We start from the raw sequence: 21,636 nt of genomic DNA, 5'->3' as shown, positions 1-21,636 counted from the left end.
TTGGTTTATTACACAATACTAGATTTAAAATAGCCTGCTCTCTGGTTGGTTCCTTGACATACTGATGTAGAAACCTATCTTGAATGTATTCAATAAACCCATTCTCCAAGCTATTACTGCAAATTTGGTATGTCCAGTCTGTATAAAGATTATAGACCCCGTAAGTTGTGTTTACTTGCTACATTTGTGGGGCAGACAGGAATGTGGCGGAGACCACAACCAGATCGGCCATGATCTTATCCAATGGCACAGCAGGCTCAAAGAGCAGAATGGCCTACTCCCAAGTCCTTCCTATATACTTACGCTTAAAGCTTGCCGATTTATATTCTGTCTGACACTACTATGAAGTTGCCGAGGAATTACCAGTGTTTTCTGTCCCTTGTTCTTTTTGCTTCTGTTTGAACTGATTTAATATCTTTTTTGAGCTTAGATCCGTTGGATTGGATTTATTGATTGTCACGTGTACCGAGGTACAGTGAAAAATATTTTTATATGTTCTCTTTATACTGATACGATCATCGATATAACTTGAATTCTAATTCTCACTTCGAAAAGATAACTATCATGAAATAATTACTTCCCCAGCCTGGTCACTCAACAACGACATCTCCAGAATGAGATAAATCATATTTATTTCAGTCTGTGCTGTTAAAATATTTAGTCACGAATGCTTTGCACATTCAGGTACACTGCACTAGCTTGTTTTTAAAAAAAATATTTAGAGTACCCAATTAATTTTTCCAATTAAGGGGCAATTTAGCATGGCCAATCCACCGAGCCTGCACATCTTTGGGTTGTGGGGGCGAAACCCAACCAAACATGGAGAGAATTTGCAAACACCACATGGACACTGACCCAGAGCCAGGATCGAACCTGGGACCTCGGCACCATGAGCCTGCAGTGCTACCCACTGCGCCACCGTGCTGCCCTACTAGCTTGGTTACCTTCACTGCCTCATTCTGCTTACTTTTACCCAAATTGTTATTCTGCTCTTCAGCATTTGTCTTGTTTCATGCTGCTTATGAAACCTCCCAACTACACTACCAACTTTCGGTTCTAGCTCAGGTTCGGCACCGCCCATCCCCCCCCTCTCTCCTCCACCCTGCAGTACCACCCAAAACCCAGCAGGGGGAAATCACACTGAGTCAGAGCCCAGAATGAGGGACGGGGAGGGGGGGGGTCCTTCTAGAAGACAGTCGCCTGCCTAACATGCCTGAAATGCGACGGCCTTTTAAAGTTGATTTCGGTTTCGCTCCCAAATTATAATAATTTGATGGAAGAGGCCGTGAACGGCTGCGTGCCTCTTTTGACCGAAGAAATGGTGATCGTCACTTATATACTCCCGGCTCGGTCAGGCCACCCGCCCCGGGGTGAGGGTGGGGTCCTCGCGCAGGTTGCTGTGGAGATCTAAGATGGCGGCGCTCTGGCTCGCCGGCTCCGGTGAGTAAAAGGAAGGGGGCCCAGAGCGGCTCGGCTGGAAGAGGGAGTCCGGCCGCTCACCAGCGGGGTAGGGAACGGCCGTTCACTTTCCGTGGCTGAGTTGTGTGAGGGGAGGATCAAGCGGGGCTGTGCTGTCAGTGCGTTCCGCTGTCATTTCCTCAGTTGGCTTCACCGTCGGTTGTTGGCCGCTTGACGGAGGGGGCGGGGCGGTTCCCGCTGTTGTCCAGTTTCATTGTCGTTCTCTTCCCCCCCCCGGCGTGGACAGAGGGCTTGGGCTGTGATTGATAGCGGGGCCGCCCAATCAGGGCGGGGGGCGGGTGTTTGCTCTGCCGGGCTTTGACCAATGGGCGCAGGGAAGTTCCAGGTTCGGTGGCGCGGCGAATCCTGATTGGGGGAGGGCAGCGGGATGCTCGCGTGCTTCGAATTTGAGCCCGGAACTGCCACCCGCAGCGCCAGTTGCACCCCCCCCCCTTCCCCCATTATTAACACTGCAATGAAGTTGCAAACAAGCCCCTTGACGCCACACTCCGGGGCCTGCTCAGATACACTGAGGGAGAATTCAGAATGTCCAATTCACCTAACAAGCAGGTCTTTTGGGACTTGTGGGAGGAAACTGGAGCACCCAAAGGAAACCCAGGCAGGCATGGGGAGAACATGCAGACTCCGCACAGACAGTGACCCAAGCTGGGAATCGAACCTGGGACCCTGGCTTTGTGAAGCAACAGTGCTACTCACTGTGCTGCCGCGAAGCGGTGGCGTGGGTTCCCCAGAACACTGCAATTACCGTGAAGCGGTGGCATAGGTGCCCCAGAGCACTCCCAATTACTGTGCGGCAGTAGCGTGGGTGCCCCAGAGCACTGTGCAGTTGTCATACCATTGTGGGAACCACTATGCCACTGTGTGACATGGGATGGCCCGGAGCACTGTGCAGTTACTGTTACGTGCCATGGGCAACTATTGTGGCATGGGTTCCCTGGAGTATTGTGCAACTACAGTATGGGCAACTTGGCACACTGCCACTGGGGGATGGTCACCTTGGAGTACAGTCAGTTGAACACCCCATAATAATCTTTATTAGTGCTACAAGTAGGCTTACATTAACACTGCAATGAAGTTATTGTGAAAAGCCCCTAGTCACCACACTTCAGCGCCTGTTCGGGTACACGGAGGGAGAATTCAGAATGTCCAATTCACCTAACAAACACGTCTTTCGGGAAGCCGGAGCACCCGGAGGAAACCCACGCACACATGGGGAGAATGTGCAGACTCCACACAGACAGTGACGTAAGCCAGGAATTGAACCTGGGTCCCTGGTGCTGTGAAGCAACAGTGCTAACCACTGCTACCGTGCTCTCTGTCACTGTGGCACTGGTGCCTGAACATGGTGCAGTTTGCAACACTTATATGGGCACCCCAGAGCCACTGGTATGGGCACTCCAGAGCACCGTGTAACACCTGCAGCACTAAGGCGTGGGCACTCTGGAGCACCATGTAATGCATGGACAAACAAAGAACAAAGAAATGTACAGCACAGGAACAGGCCCTTCGGCCCTCCAAGCCCGTGCCGACCATACTGCCCGACTAAACTACAATCTTCTACACTTCCTGGGTCCGTATCCTTCTATTCCCATCCTATTCATATATTTGTCAAGATGCCCCTTAAATGTCCCTATCGTCCCTGCCTCCACTACCTCCTCCGGTAGTGAGTTCCAGGCACCCACTACCCTCTGCGTAAAAAACTTGCCTCGTACATCTACTCTAAACTTTGCCCCTCTCACCTTAAACCTATGCCCCCTAGTAATTGACCCCTCTACCCTGGGGAAAAGCCTCTGACTATCCACTCTGTCTATGCCCCTCATAATTTTGTATACCTCTATCAGGTCGCCCCTCAACCTCCTTCGTTCCAGTGAGAACAAACCGAGTTTATTCAATCGCTCCTCATAGCTTATGCCCTCCATACCAGGCAACATTCTGGTAAATCTCTTCTGCACCCTCTCTAAAGCCTCCACATCCTTCTGGTAGTGTGGCGACCAGAATTGAACACTATACTCCAAGTGTGGCCTAACTAAGGTTCTATACAGACATCCTGGAACACTGTGGCATGGCCACATTGAACCACTCGGACACCCGGAGCACTTCGCCACTGTGGCACTGGTGCCTGATCACCCTGCAGTTTTTACATTGGTACCAAAATACATTGGGCCAGAGGTCAAAATAATGTTGAGGTTAATGCTACCTTCTGTTGGTCATGCATAACTGTTGTAGCAACTTCAAGCGAGGGGCAGATTTATGGGGGGATGCACATCTTGAAAAATTTCTGTCCAGGTCATGCTGTTCTTGTTAGCTTCATTAAAATGGCAGCTTGCTGTCTTGGCATTGAATGATAAGCAGTTGCTGTATTTGAAGTATCTACGAACTAAACCCAATACTGGCCTTGCTTTTGCAAGTGGAAGTACCCCTTTAATGTTATGATAAGTGTTAGTTACTGCCAATTTCGAGGGGGTGGTGGTGTTAGTAAACAAGCTGGTGGCATTTGAGATGGGGAAAATTGTGGCAGATTCAGTGGGGGGGCGGGGGGGGGGGGGGAGGTGGGGTTCGTGATGGTGAGTGGGAAGCTGGAGGGGATGCCAGTGGTTTTGGTGACTGTTTATGTCCCAAACTGGAACGATGTAGAGTTTATGAGACGGGTGCTGGAGAAGATCCCTGACCTGGACTCGCACCGGTTGATTGGAGGGTGGGGGGAATTTTAACATGGTCATTGAGCCAGGTTTGGACCTCTCGAGATCGGGGAAGAAGTCTTCGGTTGCTAAGGAGCTGGAGGGGTTCATAGAACAGATGGGCGGGGGGGGGGGGGGGGTTGGCGATACTGGATGTACTCCCGGATTTACCTTTTTGTGCTGGACAAGGCATTGCTGGCAGGGGCGGTCGACTCGGCGTATTCGGCAGCTATGATTTCAGACCACACACCGCACTGGATGGATTTGTGAGTGGACTAGTTGGATGGGGAGCTGCATGTGGCTTTGTTGGTGGATGAGGAGGTGTGCAAACGGGTGAGCGCTGCCATCCGGGGGTATGTAGAACTCAATGATAAGGGGGATGTTACGGCAGCCATGTTGAGGGAGGCACCCAGGGCAGTAGTTAATAATCTTTATTCGTGTCACAAATAGGCTTACATTGACGCTGCAATGAATTTATTGTGAAAATCCCCAAGTCGCCGCAATCCGGCGCCTGTACGGGTACACTGAGGGAGAATTCAGAATGTCCAATTCACCTAACAAGCAAGTATTTTGGAACTTGTGGGAGGAAACCGGAGCACCCCGAGGAAACCGGAATGTTGGGGGGAGTTTATTTCGATTTGGGTGCACAGGGAAAAGGTGGAATGAGCAGAGGTGACAAGGTTGGTGGAGGAGATTCTGAAGGTGGATAGGAGGTACTCGGGTCCCCAGAGACAGGGTTGTTGAATGAAATGGAATGAAAATCGCTTATTGTCACAAGTAGGCTTCAAATGAAGTTACTGTGAAAAGCCCCGAGTCGCCATATTCCGGAGCCTGTTCGGGGAGGCTGGTACTGGAATTGAACCCGCGCTGCTGGCATTGGTATGCTTTACAAGCCAGCTATTTAGCCCACTGTGCTGTTGTTGAAGGAGAGGCAGAGGCTCCAGGTGGAGTTTGAACTGGTGTCTACGGGGAAGGCGATGGGCCGTTGTGGAGGGTCAGGGGGACAGTGTACAATTACGGGGAGAAGGCGAGCAAGATGCTGGCCCATCACCTTCGAAAGCAGGAGGCGGTGAGGGAGATTAGAAGAATGAAGGACGGGACGGGAAGTGTGGTACTAGACTCGGTGGGAGTGAATGGGGTGTTCGAGGAGTTTTATAGGAAGCTATATGAGTCGGAGTCCCTGGCTGGTGGGGGGGGGGGGGGGGGGGGGGGGGAGAGAGAGAGAGAGGCTGTGTAGGAAGGGAGGGAATGCGGCAGTTTCTGGATGGGTGGAGTTTCCCAAGGTGGACGAGGACCTGGATGAGGGAGATGATGGAGAGTATGGGAGCGATGCAGGCAGGGAAGGCCCCAGGCCCGGACGGGTTCCCGGTGGAGTTTAATTAAAGGTTTTGAGGCGGGATCTGGGGCCCATGTTGGTGAGGGCATATAACAAGGCTAGGGAGAGGGGCGTACTCACCCCTACATTATCGCAGCCGTCCATCTCCCTGATACTGAAGAAAGATAAGGATCCGGAGCAGTGCGCCTCCTACCGTTTGACATCGTTGTTAAATGTGGATGCCAAGTTGCTGGCGAAGGTGTTGGCTTTGCGAATCAAGGACTGTGTCCCGGGAGTGATAGGTGAGGATCAAACGGGGTTTGTGTAGGGGCAAATGTAACAAAGTTACTTAACGTGATTATGATGCCCCTGGAGGGACAGAAAGTTGGGGGTGGCAGTGGCAATGGCATGACCGGGTGGAGTGGGAATATCTGTGAGAGGTGTTGGGATGGTTTGGGTTCGGGCAGGAGTTTGCGGATTGGGTTTGGTTGCTGTATAAGGCGCTTGTAGCAGACAAACCGGATGAGCTTGGGGTATTTTGGGTTGCACCGTGGGGTAAGGCAGGGGTGCCTGCTCTCCCCGTTGCTTTTTGCCCTAGCGATAGAGCCATTGGCAATGGCGCTTAGAGGGTTTGGAAAGGGATTGTGGGGAGGGGGCTGTCGAGCACAGAGTTTCGCTGTTGATCTATATTTCAGCCGCATCGGGGGAGTTGGCAGAATTATGGAGATTTTGAAGGACTTTGGCTGGTTTTCCAGATACAAGCTGAAGATGGGAAAGAGCACGGTGTTCCCGATTGAGACCAGAGGAGTGGAGGTTGGGGGAACTGCCGTTCAAGATGTTGGGGGTGAGTTTCGGGTACTTGGCCATTCAGGTGGCGTGGGGCTGGGCACAGCTGCAGAAGTTCAATTTGGCTCGGTTGGTACAGCAGATGAAGGATGAATTCAAGAGGTGGGATGTGCTGCCATTGTCGTTGGCGTGACAGGTGAAGATGACAGTGCTGCTAAGGTTCTTGCTTATATTTAAGGACCACCCGATCTTTGTTCCGGTCAATTTTTTAAAAGTTCAATGCGTTGATCTCAGGGGTTTGTGAGGGCAGGGAAGTCCCTGTGGGTCAAGAGGGCGTTCTTTTGGAAAGGGGGCGAGGAGGGGGAAGGTTGGCTTTGCCGAATATAATGAATTCTACTGGGTGGCTATCACTATAGTTAAAAAATGGTTAATGGGGGAGGGGTCGGTATGAAGGCGGGTGGAAGTGGCTTCTTGCAGGGAAGCATGTTTGGGGCATTGCTGACGGTGCCTCTGCTGTTCTTGCTGGTCAAGTGCTCCGCAAGCCCAGTGGTGGTGTCGGCCTTGAGGGTATGGGGCAGTGGAGGCAGCACTTGAGACTGCAGGATGCCTCGGTGTGGGCACCGATTTGTGACAAACATAGGTTTGCACGGGGTGGGGGGGGGAGGCTGGACGTGAGGTTTCAGGGGTGGTGGCTGGTGGGGATCTGTTTGCAGGGAGCAGCTTTGCGAGCTTAGTGGACTTGGAGGAAGAATATGAGCTGCCAAGTGGGAATGGGTTTAGGTACTTACAGGACCTGGACTTTGTGATGAGGCAGGTGCTGTCCTTTCCTGGGGTGCCTCTCTTGGGGCTGCAGGATAAGGTGCTGTGGAGGGAGGGGGTAGGGGAGGAGAAGGTGTTCAAGTTTTTTAATGAGCTGATGGACTGGGAGAGAGCCCCGATAGGTGATGTGAAACAGAAGTGGGAGGAGGAACTAAGGGGGGTGGTGGAGGCTGGGACGTGGGAAGAGACCCTGCGGAGGGTGAATGAATCCTCGTTGTGTGCAAGGCCCAGCCTTATTCAGGTTAAAGTAGTTCACAGGGTGCATATGACGGTGGGAAGAACGAGTAGGTTCTTTGAGGGAGTAGAGGACGGGTGTGGACAGTCGCGGGAAGGCCTGCGAACCATGTCCACATGTCTTGAGCGTGTCCGAAACTGAAGGGGTTCTGGCAGAGGTTTGCGGATGTAATGTCTGAGCTGTTGGGGGCCAAGGTGGAGCCCAGAGGTAGCGATATTTGGAGTGTCCAGGGGGCGAGAGATGCCTATGTTTTGGCCTATTCCTCCCTGATAGCACGGAGACGGATTTTGCTTGGGTGGAGACGCGAGGAGCTGCCAAAACGAGGGCTCTGTGTCCTGGCGGAATTCCTGAGGTTGGAAAAGATCAAGCCCGTCTTGAGAGGGTGATGGGTTCTCTTGGAGGTGGAAGCCGTTCATTGACTTCTTTAATCATTGAGATGTCGGCAGAGGGGAAAGGGAGGGAATAAGTGGGTTAAAATAGGGAAGGCAGGACGGGGTGGAGAAGGACAGAGGGGTGTAGGTGTTGGTTATTTATTATGTACCATTTTGCTTCTGCTCTTATTTGTTGCGTTTGTTTATATAAATGCCTTTTTTAAAAAAAAAAGGTTAATTGCTGCTAATCTCTGGCACTGAAAATGAACAATTATAAATGTGGAAACTATTTTTTATTTTCATCAAGAATTCACCTTGATATCACATTTCTGCTTTGGGTATTAATTGTGGAAATGTTATTTTTACTTTCTGTTTTTCTCCCAACCCAATTTTCCCTCAATTCAATTTTCTTTCTCTCCTTTCGCTTTCTGTTTTTGATTTTACATTGAATTCACCTACTATAATTCACACTTCCATCTCAGTACTTTCACTGTTAATTTCATAATCCTTCAATCTGATTGGTTGAGGTAAACATTTTTTTGTATACCGGATGCACAGTTTCACTTTTTTAAAAAAAATATTTTTATTAAAGTTTTCGAACACAATTTTCCCCCCTTACAAATCAACAAAAATGGTAACATGATAACTGATAGATAACATTGTTAAAATAAAATAGTGAACTAACAAAATAACACAAAATAGTGCTCCCCTCCGCCCCCTCACCCCATCTAGAACACAAACAATTGACCCCCCCCCCCCTGGGCTGCTGCTGCTGGCTATCTATTTTCCCCCGAACGTTCCGCTAGATAGTCGAGGAACGGTTGACACCGCCTAGTGAACCCTTGAGCCGATCCTCTCAGCGCAAACTTCATCCGCTCCAGTTTTATGAACCCCGCCATCTCGTTTATCCAGGCCACCACGCCGGGGGGGGGGGGGGTTTCGCTTCCTTCCACATGAGTAAAATCCTACGCCGGGCTACTAGGGACGCAAAGGCCACAATATCGGCCTCTTTCGCCTCCTGCACTCCCGGCTCATCCACTACCCCAAATATAGCTAACCCTCAGCTTGTCTTAACCCGGACCTTCACCACCTTCGAGATCACTCTTGCCACTCCCCTCCAATACCCCTCCAGTCCCGGACACGACCAAAACATATGTCTGTGGTTCGCTGGGCTTCCCCCGCACCTCCCGCATTTGTCCTCCACTCCGAAGAACCTGGCAACCTCGCTCCCGTTTTGTGTGCTCTATGTAGCACTTTAAATTGGACCAGGCTAAGCCTGGCACATGAGGAAGAGGAATTTACCCTACTTAGGGCATCAGCCCACAAACCCTCCTCAATCTCCTCCCCGAGCTCTTCTTCCTATTTTCCCTTCAGTTCTTCTACCAGCTCCTCCCCCTCTTCTCTCATCTCCCGGTATATTTCGGACACTTTGCCCTCCCGACCCCCCCCCCCCCCCAAAGCACCCTGTCCTGGATCCCTTGTGTCGGGAGCAGCGGAAATTCCCTCACCTGTTGTCTCGTGAACGCTCTCACCTGCATATACCTAAAGATATTCCCCGGGGGCAGCTCATACTTTTCTTCTAGCGCTCCCAAGCTCGCAAACGTCCCATCTATAAATAAGTCTCCCACTCTACTAATTCTTGCCCGGTGCCAGCTCTGGAACCCTCCGTCCAACCTCCCTGGGGCAAACCTATGGTTGTTCCTGATCGGGGACCACACCGAGGCTCCCAGCACACCCCTCTGTCACCTCCATTGCCCCCAGATACTTAATGTTGCCGCCACCACTGGGTTTGTGGTAAACTTTTTCGGGGAGAGCGGTAGTGGCGCTGTCACCAGCGCTTTTAAGCTCGTTCCTTTGCAGGACGCCATCTCCAGCCTTTTCCACGCCGCCCCCTCTCCCTCTATCATCCACTTACGGATCATCGCCACGTTGGCGGCCCAGTAGTAGTCTCCCAAATTCGGCAACGCCAGTCCCCCTCTGTCCCTGCTACGTTGCAGGAACCCCCTCCTTACCCTCGGGGCCTTCCCTGCCCACATGAAGCTCATGATGCTCCTATCTATTTTTTTGAAAAAGGCCTTAGTGATCAATATAGGGAGACATTGAAACACAAATAGGAACCTCGGGAGGACCATCATCTTAATCGCCTGCACTCTGCCCGCCAGTGACAGCGGCTGCATATCCCACCTTTTGAAATCCTCTTCCATTTGCTCCACCAGTCGAGTCAGATTGAGTCTGTGTAAGGTTCCCCAGCTCCTGGCTATCTGAATCCCCAGGTATCGAAAGTTTCTTTCCACTCTCCTTAGCGGCAGGCCATCTATCCCTCTACTCTGGTCCCCAGGGTGTATCACGAAAAGCTCACTCTTCCCCATGTTAAGCCTATATCCCGAGAAATCTCCAAAGTCCCTCAATATCTGCATAACCTCTATCATCCCCCCCCCCCCCCCACTGGATCCACCACATATAGCAGTAGGTCATCTACGTAGAGTGACACTCGGTGTTCCTCTCCCCCTCTAACCACCCCTCTCCATTTCTTGGAGTCTCTCAGCGCTATGGCCAGTGGTTCAATTGCCAGCGTGAACAGTAATGGGGACAGCGGGCATCCCTGTCTTGTTCCCCTATGTAGTCGAAAATACTCCGACCTTTGCCGATTTGTGACTACACTTGCCATTGGGGCCCCATAGAGGAATTTAACCCAGCTGTCAAACCCCTCCCCGAACCCAAACCTCCTCAGCACCTCCCATAGATACTCCCACTCTACCCTATCAAATGCCTTCTCTGCATCCATTGCCGCCACTATCTCTGCCTCCCCCTCTGCTGGGGGCATCATTATCACCCCCAATAGCCGTCGCACGTTGACATTCAATTGTCTCCCCTTTGCGAACCTTGTCTGATCTTCGTGCACCATCCCCGGGACACAATCCTCTATCCTCATTGTCAGCACTTTTGCCAGCAACTTGCCGTCCACATTTAGGAGTGAGATAGGCTATAAGACCCGCATTGCAGCGGGTCTTTATCTCGCTTCAGGATTAGTGATATCGTCGCCTCCGACATTGTCGGGGGTAGGGTCCCCCCTTCTCTGGCCTCGTTAAAGGTTCTTACCAGCAGCGGGGCCAACAAGTCCATATATTTCCTGTAAAATTCCACCGGGAACCCGTCAGGTCCCGGGGCCTTCCCTGCCTGCATGTTCCCCAGCCCTTTGGTCACCTCGTCCACCCCAATTGGCGCCCCCAGGCCTGCCACCTCCTGCTCCTCCACCCTCGGGAACCTTAGTTGGTCCAGAAACTGCTGCATCCCCTCTTTTCCCTCCGGGGGTTGGGACCTATATAACTTCTCTTAAAAGGTCTTGAACACCTCATTTACCTTCCCTACTCTCCGCACCGTGGTTCCCGTTTCGTCCCTAACTCCCCCTATTTCCCTCGCCACTGTCCTCTTTCGAAGCTGGTGGGCCAACAGGCGACTCACCTTTTCCCCATATTCATATGGGGAAAAAGGGACTAGGGATAACCCTGGGAATTACAGGCCAGTTAGTCTTACTTCGGTGGTAGGCAAAGTAATGGAAAGGGTACTGAAGGATAGGATTTCTGAGCATCTGGAAAGACACTGCTTGATTAGGGATAGCACGGATTTATGAGGGGTAGGTCTTGCCTTTTCTCATTAGAACGGAGAAGGATGAGGGGCGACTTGATAGAGGTTTATAAGATGATCAGGGGAATAGATAGAGTAGAGTCAGAGACTTTTTCCCCGGGTGGAACAAACCATTACAAGGGGACATAAATTTAAGGTGAAAGGTGGAAGATATAGGAGAGTTATAAGAGGTAGGTTCTTTACCCAGAGAGTAGTGGGGGCATGGAATGCACTGCCTGTGGAAGTAGTTGAGTCGGAAACATTAGGGACCTTCAAGCAGCTATTGGATAGGTACATGGATTACGGTAAAATGATATAGTGTAGATTTATTTGTTCTTAAGGGCAGCACGGTAGCATTGTGGATAGCACAATTGCTTCACAGCTCCAGGGTCCCAGGTTCGATTCCGGCTTGGGTCACTGTCTGTGCGGAGTCTGCATGTCCTCCCCGTGTCTGCATGGGTTTCCTCCGGGTGCTCCGGTTTCCTCCCACAGTCCAAAGATGTGCAGGTTAGGTGAATTGGCCAATGATAAATTGCCCTTAATGTCCAAAATTGCCCTTGGTGTTGGGTGGAGGTGTTGAGTTTGGGTAGGGTGCTCTTTCCAAGAGCCGGTGCAGACTCAAAGGGCCGAATGGCCTCCTTCTGCACTGTAAATTCAATGATAATCTATGATTAATCTAGGACAAAGGTTCGGCACAACATCGTGGGCCGAAGGGCCTGTTGTGTGCTGTATTTTCTATGTTCTATGTTCTATATCTCATCCCCTGTGCCTTCCTCCACTGTGCCTCTGCCCTCACTGTGGTCAGCAGGTCGAACTCCGTCTGGAGTCGTCGCCTCTCCCTGTATACTCCTTCGTCCGGGGCCTCCGCATATTTTTTATCCACACTCAAAATCTCCCACAGTAATCTTTCCCTTTCTTTGGCCTCTGTTTTCCCCTTGTGAGCCCTGATGGAGATCAACTCCTCCCTGACCACCGCCTTCAGCGCTTCCCATACTACCCCCACTCGGACCTCCCCATCATCGTTGGCCTCCAGGTACCTTTCGATACATCCCCGCACTTTTCCGCAGACTCCCTCATCCGCCAATAATCCCACATCCAGTCGCCAGAGTGGACGCTGCTCCCTCTCCTCTCCTAGTTCCAGATCCACCCAATGTGGGGCATGGTCTGAAACAGCTATGGCCGAGTACTCCGTTCCTTCCACCCTCGAAATCAGTGACCTTCCCAAAACGAAGAAATCTATCCGGGAGTGTACCTTATGGACGTGGGAGAAAAAGGAGAACTCTTTGGCCAGCGGCCTAGCAAATCTCCACGGATCTACTCCCCCCATTTGGTCCATAAACCCCCGAAGCACCTTGGCCGCTGCCGGCCTTCTTCCGGTCCTGGATCTAGATCTATCTAACCCTGGGTCTAGCACGGTGTAGAAGTCCCCCCCCATTACCAGGTTTCCTACCTCCAGGTCCGGGATGCGTCCCAGCATCCGCTTCATAAATTCCGCATCATCCCAGTTCGGGGCATATACGTTGACCAGCACGACCTCCATTCCCTGCAGTCTGCCACTCACCATCACATATCTGCCCCCGCTGTCCGCTACAATGTTCCTAGCCTCGAACGACACCCGTTTCCCCACCAATATGGCCACCCCTCTATTCTTTACGTCCAGCCCTGAGTGGAACACCTGTCTCACCCATCCTTTCCTTAACCTAATCTGGTCCGCCACCCTCAGATGCGTCTCTTGAAGCATGGCCACATCTGCCTTCAGCCCCTTTAAGTGCGCGAACACTCGGGCCCTCTTAATCGGCCCATTTAGGCCTCTCACATTCCACGTGATCAGCTGGACTGGGGGGCTGCCAGCCCCTCCCCTGTCGACTAGCCATCACCCTCTCTTGGCCAGTCCCACCCACCCGTCCCTCAGGCGACGCATTCCCGCCTCAACCACCTTTTCTCTTACCAGCTCCCCTTTGATCTCCGCAGCAGCAACCCAGTTGTCCGTCTCTCCCCCCCCCCCCGCGCCCCCCGCTAGATCCCCATCTACCATGGTTACTCCCCCCATATTGCTTCCGAAAGTCAGCTGACTTCAACTGACCCCGGCTTCTCCCGCTCTCTCCTTGACCCCCCCGTGTGAGGAACTCCCATCCTCATTGCGCCTATCTTCCCGCCATCATGTCTCTGGCGCGGGAAAAGAAAAAGAAACCCCGTGCTTTCTAGTGTCATCCCGCCCCCCATGGCGTAGCTCCCCATGGCGTAGCTCCCCCTGCCGCCCCGCTCCCATTCCCCGTCCCCCGCCTGTGTTTCTTCTTCCCCCCCCACCGGTGCCCACATTTATCAGTGTCCCCCCCTCCCCAATTTACACCTCTATACATCAGCATTTTCGTTTCCCCTCCAACATCAGTCCCTCAGTTCTGGTCCAGTTTCTCTTTTTGAATGAAGGTCCATGCTTCTTCTGACGTTTCAAAATAGTAATGGCTGTCCTGGTGCGTGACCCACAATCACGCCGGCTGCAACATCCCGAACTTCACTTTCTTCTGATGCAGCACCTCCTTGGCTCTATTGAAACTCGCCCTCCTTCTCGTCACCTCCGCACTCCAATCCTGATACACTCGTATCACCGCATTCTCCCATCTGCTACTTCGTACCTTCTTGGCCCATCTCAGAACCACCTCTCTATCTTGAAGCGGTGAAATCGCACGATCATCGCCCTAGGTGGTTCTCCAGCCTTTGGTCTCCTCGCAGGGACCCGGTGGGCCCTTCCACTTCCAAGGGGCCCGAGGGGGCCTCAGCTCCCATTAGCGAGCGTAGCATCGTGCTCGCGTAAGCCCCGCCGTCAGCTCCTTCCACTCCCTCGGGGAGACCCAGGATCTGGAGGTTCTTTCTCCTTGGTCTGTTTTCCAGGACTTCAATCCTTTCGGTGCACTTCTTATGGAGCGCCTCGTGCGTCTGCATTTTGACCGCTAGGCCCAGGATCCCGTCCTCGTTGTCCGTTACCTTCTGCTCCACCACACGGAGCTCTATCTCCTGGGCCTTTTGTGTCTCTTTAAGCCCCTCGATTGCCTTTAGCATCGGGGCCAGCACCTCCTTCTTAAGCAGCTCCACACACCGTCTTAAACATTCGTCCTGGTACGGTCCCCATGTCGCCTGGGCTCCCTCCGGCACCATCTTGCTCCTTTCTTTCTTCTGCCGCTGTCCTCGAGGATTCTCCGAGATCTGGCCACCGCCGCCGATACTTCTCTTTTCCGCTGGGGGGGACTCCCTGTTGCCTCACCCCACACCGGGTTTCGTCACAAAAGAATTTCCCGTTGGGGCTCTTAAAAGAGCCCGAAGGTCCGTTTGACCTGGAGCCGCCGAAACGTGCGGCTTAGCTGGTCATCGCCGCAACCGGAAGCCCACAGTTTCACTTATAACAGCAATATTAACTTGTACTTTCAGAAAGTTGCCATGCAATAAACAAATGAAACCTAAATGTCCAAGGGCATGTCTTAAAAAGACCAAGTCTAACTAAGAGCTTGTTATGGCCCAGAGCAATTGCAGCATGGTTACCCAACAGGTTGCATTCAGAAAATTGATACACGTTTTGATAATATGTGCGGAATATAAATTGTATAAATTAATGGTATAGCAGATGAGGATATTTAGAGACCAGTGGCTGCTAGGCATTGAGGTCCCGGTATGTGACCACAGGCTCATATTCTTGCACAATGCAGCCCCATCAATCAGCTGATACTTTCACCATTTTATGGTGGATGATGTATGCCCATGCTGTGACCATGAAGATTGTGCCAGTGCACTGCCATGTTTCATGGTGAATTGCACTGTTTACTAAGCTAATTGTGAAGGATTCCTGAAACATTATTCTGTCTAGTGCAATTCTCAGTTGTCTCGTAGTGATTCTTACCTTGTGAGGAGGGAAAGAAAGGTGAGTTGTTTGGAACCAAGGCAGCACTTTGTCATTTAATGGGAGGGCCATCCTGGTTTGCTAGAGGCAGTGGGAAGCTCTCCTGGCAGGCAGTGTCATTTGAGTGTGTTAATCCCCAAACTACCCTCTATAAAACATAGGCCCCCTCTGCTTTGGCTTTGTCAACCTTCTATACACGCTCTCAGAACTTGAGCTAACAGGGATGTGCCCCTTAAGGGAAGAGAGTGTGCACTCTTTACATTGGGAAAACAGAAAGTCTACATGCTTCTGTAAATATACCCTGAAAAGCGGAATGGATTTCTACGCAGGTCAAACATCCAGTTGATCAAAAATAAAATATTTAGTATTTAGAAGCAGAAGCACCAAACGTGATTCAAAGAAACCGAAGCTGTACTTGAGCAAGTACTTGCAGAGACTAGTCAGGCATCCAGTTGGCCTCAAATTGTAAACCCATCACGTTTTTATTTCCTACAAATGTATGTGCACTAAAATGCCCTGGGATATTGGTTGGTACAGGGATCCCATTGTGCCTTTTCACTCCTGGGATCAAAATCAATGTTGACTTTTCTAATAAAGTTGCACCTTTCTTTGTTAGTTCATCTAACACCTCCCAAGTTGCTATCACAGCAGGAACTTCAATTAGTATATGCATTGTGCTGTAATTGACCATGCAAATGTTTGATACTGATATTGAATAGTGGAACTGCAACACAGTCTTCACTTATTTCTGTACCAAAGTCGCCAAATGCATCAGCAAATAAGATTATCACGTCACAATACGTAATTGAATATGCTGTTGGAAAAACAAATTGCAGCATAGTTATTATCAAATCGAGTCCAAGAATGGTTCCATCAGAGAAGGAGTCCATTTGGCCCTTCAAACCTGTGCAAGCTTGCTTTATAAGAGCTACTTCGCTGACCCCTTCCTATCCCCGCAGCTCTGCAACACTTTTTCCTTCAGGTGCCTATCCAATTCCCTTTTGAAAACCGGGATCAAATCTGCTTCCACCACCCTTTCAGACAGTCCGTTCCTGATCATAACCACTTACTGCATAAAAAGTTTTCCTCAAGTCACCTTTCTTTTATTTCCTACCTCAGTGGTAGGAAAGCTTTCTTCAATTCGCCAATTGCTTTAAATCAGTTGTCTGCTGGTTCTTGACCCTTTAATCCATGAGAAACATTTCACCCTATCTATTTCATCCATGATTTTGAACACCTCCAACAAATCTTTCAACCTTCTCTAGAAAGTGAACACCCCAAGCTTCCTCAATCTACCTTCAAACTGAAATACCCTATCCCTAGGACTTCTTGTAAATTCTTGTGCGAATCAGTTTGTTGTTTGTATGTCTTGAATTTTCTGTTCATTGTTGCCAGCAAATAATCGTATTTGTCTACAATGGTTAGGTTCATATTTCATGCTCAGCGTGAAGTTACAAAAACCTTGCTTACTAATATCCGAATCAAGCTTTGGGTTTTAAAAAATCCAGTGTAGTAACATATAGTATCATAAGGTTCAGATATGGCCCAGGTAAATTGGAATTGAAGATTGGGGGAGGCAAAACTGGAATTAAAGGGCTGCTCTTAAAGAGGAGATAGTTCAGGTACAGTTGAAGTCCATTCCCACAAGGAAAAAGCCAGAGTTCCCTGGATGGCAACAGTAGTGGAGAATAACGATGAAGCAGGAAGAGTGTGCATGATGGCTATTAGCTAGATAATACAAGTGAGAGCCAGGCTCAGTCGAGAAAGTTCAGAGAGGAAGTGAAAAAGCAAATAAGAGAGAAAGAAAGATCGAGTATGAGACCAGATTGACACGCGGCATAAAAGGGAATTTAAAAGTCTGCTACCGGCATTTAAATTGTAACGGGATTGTAAAAGGAGTAATAGAACTGATTAGGAGATTTGCACACGGAGGCAGAGGGTATGGTTAAGCCTGGGGTCTAAAATGTGTACTTTGCATTGTCTTTACCAGGGTCGAAGATGCTGCCAATGTCATAGTGAATAAAGGAGATTATTGCAAAGGGGCAATGTTAGAAAGGCTGACAGTACATGTAGTGAATTTGATAAGGCAGCAGGATTGGATACGACACATCTGAGCATGCTGAGGGAAGTAAGGGTGGAAATTGTGCTCATAATTTTCCAACCCTCCTTGGATATAGGGGCGGTGCCAGAGGACTGGAGAATTGCAACTGTTACACGCGCTAAAAAAACGAATGTGGAGATAAACCCAGCAACTACAGATCAGTTTAACCTCCGTGGTAGGAAAGCTTTTCGAAACGATATTTTGGATCAAAATTAACAGTCATCAGACAAGGGTGATTGATTAATTAAGAAAAGCCATCATGGATTTGTTGCTAAAGGCAAACCGTGCTTAATTGACATGATTTATTTTTGATTAGGTAACAAAAGGTAGATGGAGGTAATATGGTTGATGCAATATTCATGGCTTTTCAACAGGCATTTGATAAAGTGCCACATAACTTAAGGACAGTGGCAGCATTTAGCTGAGTGACAGTAAACAGTACTGGTGAATGATTGCTTTTCAGCTGGACGATGGCAGATTCTCCCAAAATGGGGCTATGTCCCCGCACCGGTGTAAAAACGCAAATGTTGCACTCCCGAGTTTCCAAAAACAAATACCAGGCGATTCACTTACCTTCAGGGGGCTTGGAGGGACCCGGCGTGCTTCATGCAGCTTTGGCTGCGGGCCCCCGCAATTCCAGTTCCGGGTCCGCACATGCACACGGCAGTCGCGCCGTGCGCCATGGCGGACCCGGACCGCAGAGGCAGCTCCGTAATGTAGGTCCCCCCGATCGGCCGCATGCCCCTGCATCGGACCGCCCCGATCTGTGCCACGGCCGCCCATAAAGCCCCCCCCAGGGGGACGCGCAGATATTGGGGGCCCGGAGAATCGGCGGAGCGGCGCCGGGCCCGATTAGGTTGGGAAAGTTGATTCTCCACCCCCCGCGCCAAACGCGATTTTGGCACGGGGCTGCGGAGAATCCAGCCCATGATTTTCCCTGGTGTTGGTATTAAGACCATTGCCTTTCTTGCTCCATGTTAATGACATGGACTTGGATGTTCAGGACACAATTTCAATACTGATGGTACAAAATGTTGTAAATGTTATGAACTGTGAAGAGGATAGTGATAGGCAAGGCGCTAGCTGGTGGAGTAGGCAGGTACATGCTGATCAAATTTCATGCAGAAAAGATTTGGTAGGAAGAACAATCAAAGGCAACATAACATGAAGGATTAAATTCCAAAGAGGATGCAAAGGCAGGGAGACTTGGGTGTTTATGTGCACAAATTGTGAAGGCGGCAGGGCAGGTTGAGATAGCGGCTTATAAGGCATATGGGACCCTGGGCTTTATATCTTATCTTCTTGGGCAGTCCGTCGTGTCGAGGATGACTTGCTTCCTCTCCGGAAGGTGGGTTCTGCGGTGGCCAAATAGTCTGATTCTGGATCCGCAGACTCTGCCACAGGTTTGGCAGGTGGTGCTTGATGAGGTGGGTGGGACACATTGGATTCTGCGCGCTCCTTCCGCTGTTTATGCTTGGCCTTCACATGCTCCATCCTGCGGCGCTTGAGGTGATTGGCGCCTTCGCAGATGCTTTTTCTCTAGTTTGTGCATGTTAAGTAATGGGTTAAGAGACATTACAATTAGTTGTCTCATTTATGTTAAATATCCATTAATTGACACTGATATGTAAAGGGGCTTCAGGTGGCCTCTGTCAGGTGATGTATAGTTAGAGTTTTGTGCAAAGGCTGTTGGAATGAAATAAATGTGTGTTTGTGAAAAAGGAACGGAACTTTAGACTCTTCATATCACAGCAACTAAAACGTCTAACAATTGGTAGCAGAGGATGGTTTCTGTGTAAATGTGAAGGGTTGAAAGATACAACTTTTCCAGATCAAACCAAGGAGTGAGTGAGAAAAGAAAAAAAAGGGGATATATGGCTCAACCGAGGATAAAGATGGCTGGATATGACTATCCTCCCTTATTTTCTGAAAGGGAATCGTACAACCAATGGAGAAGTGCAGTAGCTTTGGGAAAGAGAAAACAAGGTATGGCATTGGCTCTTTCTCTACCATATGGCAGTAAAATCCGAAACAAAGTGCTTTCTGAGCTGGAATTGGAAGAGTTAGACTCGAAGAAGGTCTGGAAACTTTATTACATTATATGGATAAGATTTATAAGAAAGATGACTTGTTAAGTGCGTATGAAGCATGGTCGGATTTTGATGGGTTCCGGAAAATGGAAGATATCTCCATGGAAGACTATATAATGGAATTCAGCAGACTATATAAAAGACTGCAGAAACACAACCTGGAATTTCCACAGTCTGTATTGGCCTTTAAATTACTTGACTGTGCTAGAGTGAGCAACATGGATAGGCTCCTGGTTTTGACAGGAGTTCCGTTTATTGATAAGGATATCTTATTCGAACAGATGACAAAAGCTTTACAAAAGTTTCTGGGAAACATTTGATTCCGATGGCTCTGATGACCCAAATAGGTCAGCCTGCAATAAGGCAGAATATGGAAGATACACTACTAACAGGACGGCGAAATCGTATGGTTACGAACAGGGCTCAAGACTATAGAAGGAGACCGAGACAAGGAAATTATGAAGACAGAAACCCAGTTAGAACCTACAATAGGACGATGAACCCCAGAAATGCAAGGGGCATGGTAAATCGATGTTTTCGATGTGACTCTCAATTGATTATGCTTTCAACTGTCCAAAACGTTATGATAGAGTGTTTGAAGCGACACATGACACGGAAGAGTCAGAAGAGGAAAAAGATAGTGAACAGAAAGAAGGCACTGTCCTATTGACAAGCAGTTTTAAGCCGGTAATGAGGGTGGTGGTTGCAGAATCCTTCAACTATGCTGTATCGGACAGTGGTTGCACATCTACTGTGTGTGGAATTGACTGGTTAAAATGTTACCTGGACTCGTTGAATACTGAAAATCGTAACAAAGTTAAGGAATTTGAAAGTTCCACAAGTTTCAGGGTTGGGTTGATAATACTCTGAAGTCGCTGAAAAGAGTGGTGATCCCTTGCAATATTGCCGGAGTGAATCATTTCATTAGCACGGATGTTGTATCAAGTGAGATACCTTTGCTTCTGAGCAGACCGTCGATAAAGAAAGCACACATGAAACTGGATATGGAACAGGATAAGGCAACAGTTTTTGGAAAGACGGTGGACTTACAATTTACACAGTCGGGACACTATTGTATTCCATTACTGACAAAGAATATTTCAAGTAGAGTGGTTAAGGATGTGTTAATGGCAGTTGAAAATGGGACTTTAGCTGATAAAATGCTTGTGGTATTAAAACTGCATTGGCAATTTGCACATCCATCTCCTCGGAGGCTGAAAAATGTATTAAAGGATGCAGGGCTAAGGGATGACGACTATACTAAACTGATAGAACAGGTTAGTGACCGCTGTGAAGTTTGTAGGAAGTACAGAAGGACACCAGCATGACCGATAGTAACCATACCTTTGGCCAGGGATTTTAGCGACATTGTGGCCATGGACCTTAAGATCTGGGATAAAGCAAATAATATATTTATTTTGCATTTTGTAGATTTAGCAACCAGATTTAGTCAATCAACGATTGTGCAAAGTAAAGATAAGAGAGTAATTCTGGATCAAATCGTGGAAAAATGGATAGGGACAGGAATGGGTCCACCGGCAAAATTCCTTACGGACAATGGGGGAGAATTTGCTAATGATGAGTTTAGGGATTTGTGTGAAAACATGAATATCAGAGTTATGAATACGGCTGCAAAAAGCCCATTTAGTAATGGTGTTTGTAGAAGAAATCATGCTGTCATCGATGACATGCTTTGGAAAATTTTGGCAGATAGACCAAATTGCAGGCTAAATTCTGCTTTAGCATGGGCAGTACATGCAAAGAATTCATTGCAGATGGTTGGGGGCTATAGTCCTTATCAATTAGTGTTCGGCAGAAATCCTAAAATTCCGTCCATTTTGGATGACCAGCCTCCAGCTGGAGGGGACTACAATTAGCTCTGGTTTTGCTGAACATTTCAATACATTACATAGCAGTAGAAAAGTTTTTTTGGAAGCAGAAGTCTCTGAAAGAATTCGCAGAGCTTTAAGACATAACGTACGGCCATCAAATGCCGTTTTTCAGCAAGGGCGCATGGTATACTATAAGAGAGACAATTCTAATGAATGGAAAGGCCCAGGGAAGATCATAGGCATAGATGGCAAAACAACTATTTTGCAATATGGTAATCAAACTGTTAGGGTACATTCATCAAGGATAATGGGTACAGATTACACATTTTCAAATTTAGACAGAGCAGACAGACATGACGAGGAACCAGAGTCATCTGGTACGCATGTGTTACACAACTATGAGGACCAATTAACTGA

The 21,636-nt window shown here is 49.1% G+C and overlaps 1 protein-coding gene across 3 annotated transcripts in view; it reads left to right on the top strand.

Annotated features, from left to right (window-relative positions):
* The first annotated feature begins 1,287 nt into the window (after window positions 1–1,287).
* uggt1 (UDP-glucose glycoprotein glucosyltransferase 1) overlaps window positions 1,288–21,636 on the top strand; it is a 220,278-nt gene continuing 199,929 nt past the window's right edge. For 2 of the 3 annotated variants that reach the window (XM_072474684.1, XM_072474683.1), the window contains exon 1: window positions 6,228–6,316. In XM_072474684.1, coding sequence (XP_072330785.1) covers window positions 6,241–6,316 — 76 coding nt within the window. In that variant the 5' untranslated portion in view covers window positions 6,228–6,240. Of the gene's footprint in view, window positions 1,441–6,227; window positions 6,317–21,636 lie in introns of those variants that run through there. The other variant, XM_072474685.1, reaches the window with a different exon arrangement.

This window comes from Scyliorhinus torazame, chromosome 14 (assembly GCF_047496885.1).
Source record: "Scyliorhinus torazame isolate Kashiwa2021f chromosome 14, sScyTor2.1, whole genome shotgun sequence".
Taxonomy (NCBI): Eukaryota; Metazoa; Chordata; class Chondrichthyes; order Carcharhiniformes; family Scyliorhinidae; genus Scyliorhinus; species Scyliorhinus torazame.
This window is presented reverse-complemented; position numbering and strand designations above follow the sequence as displayed.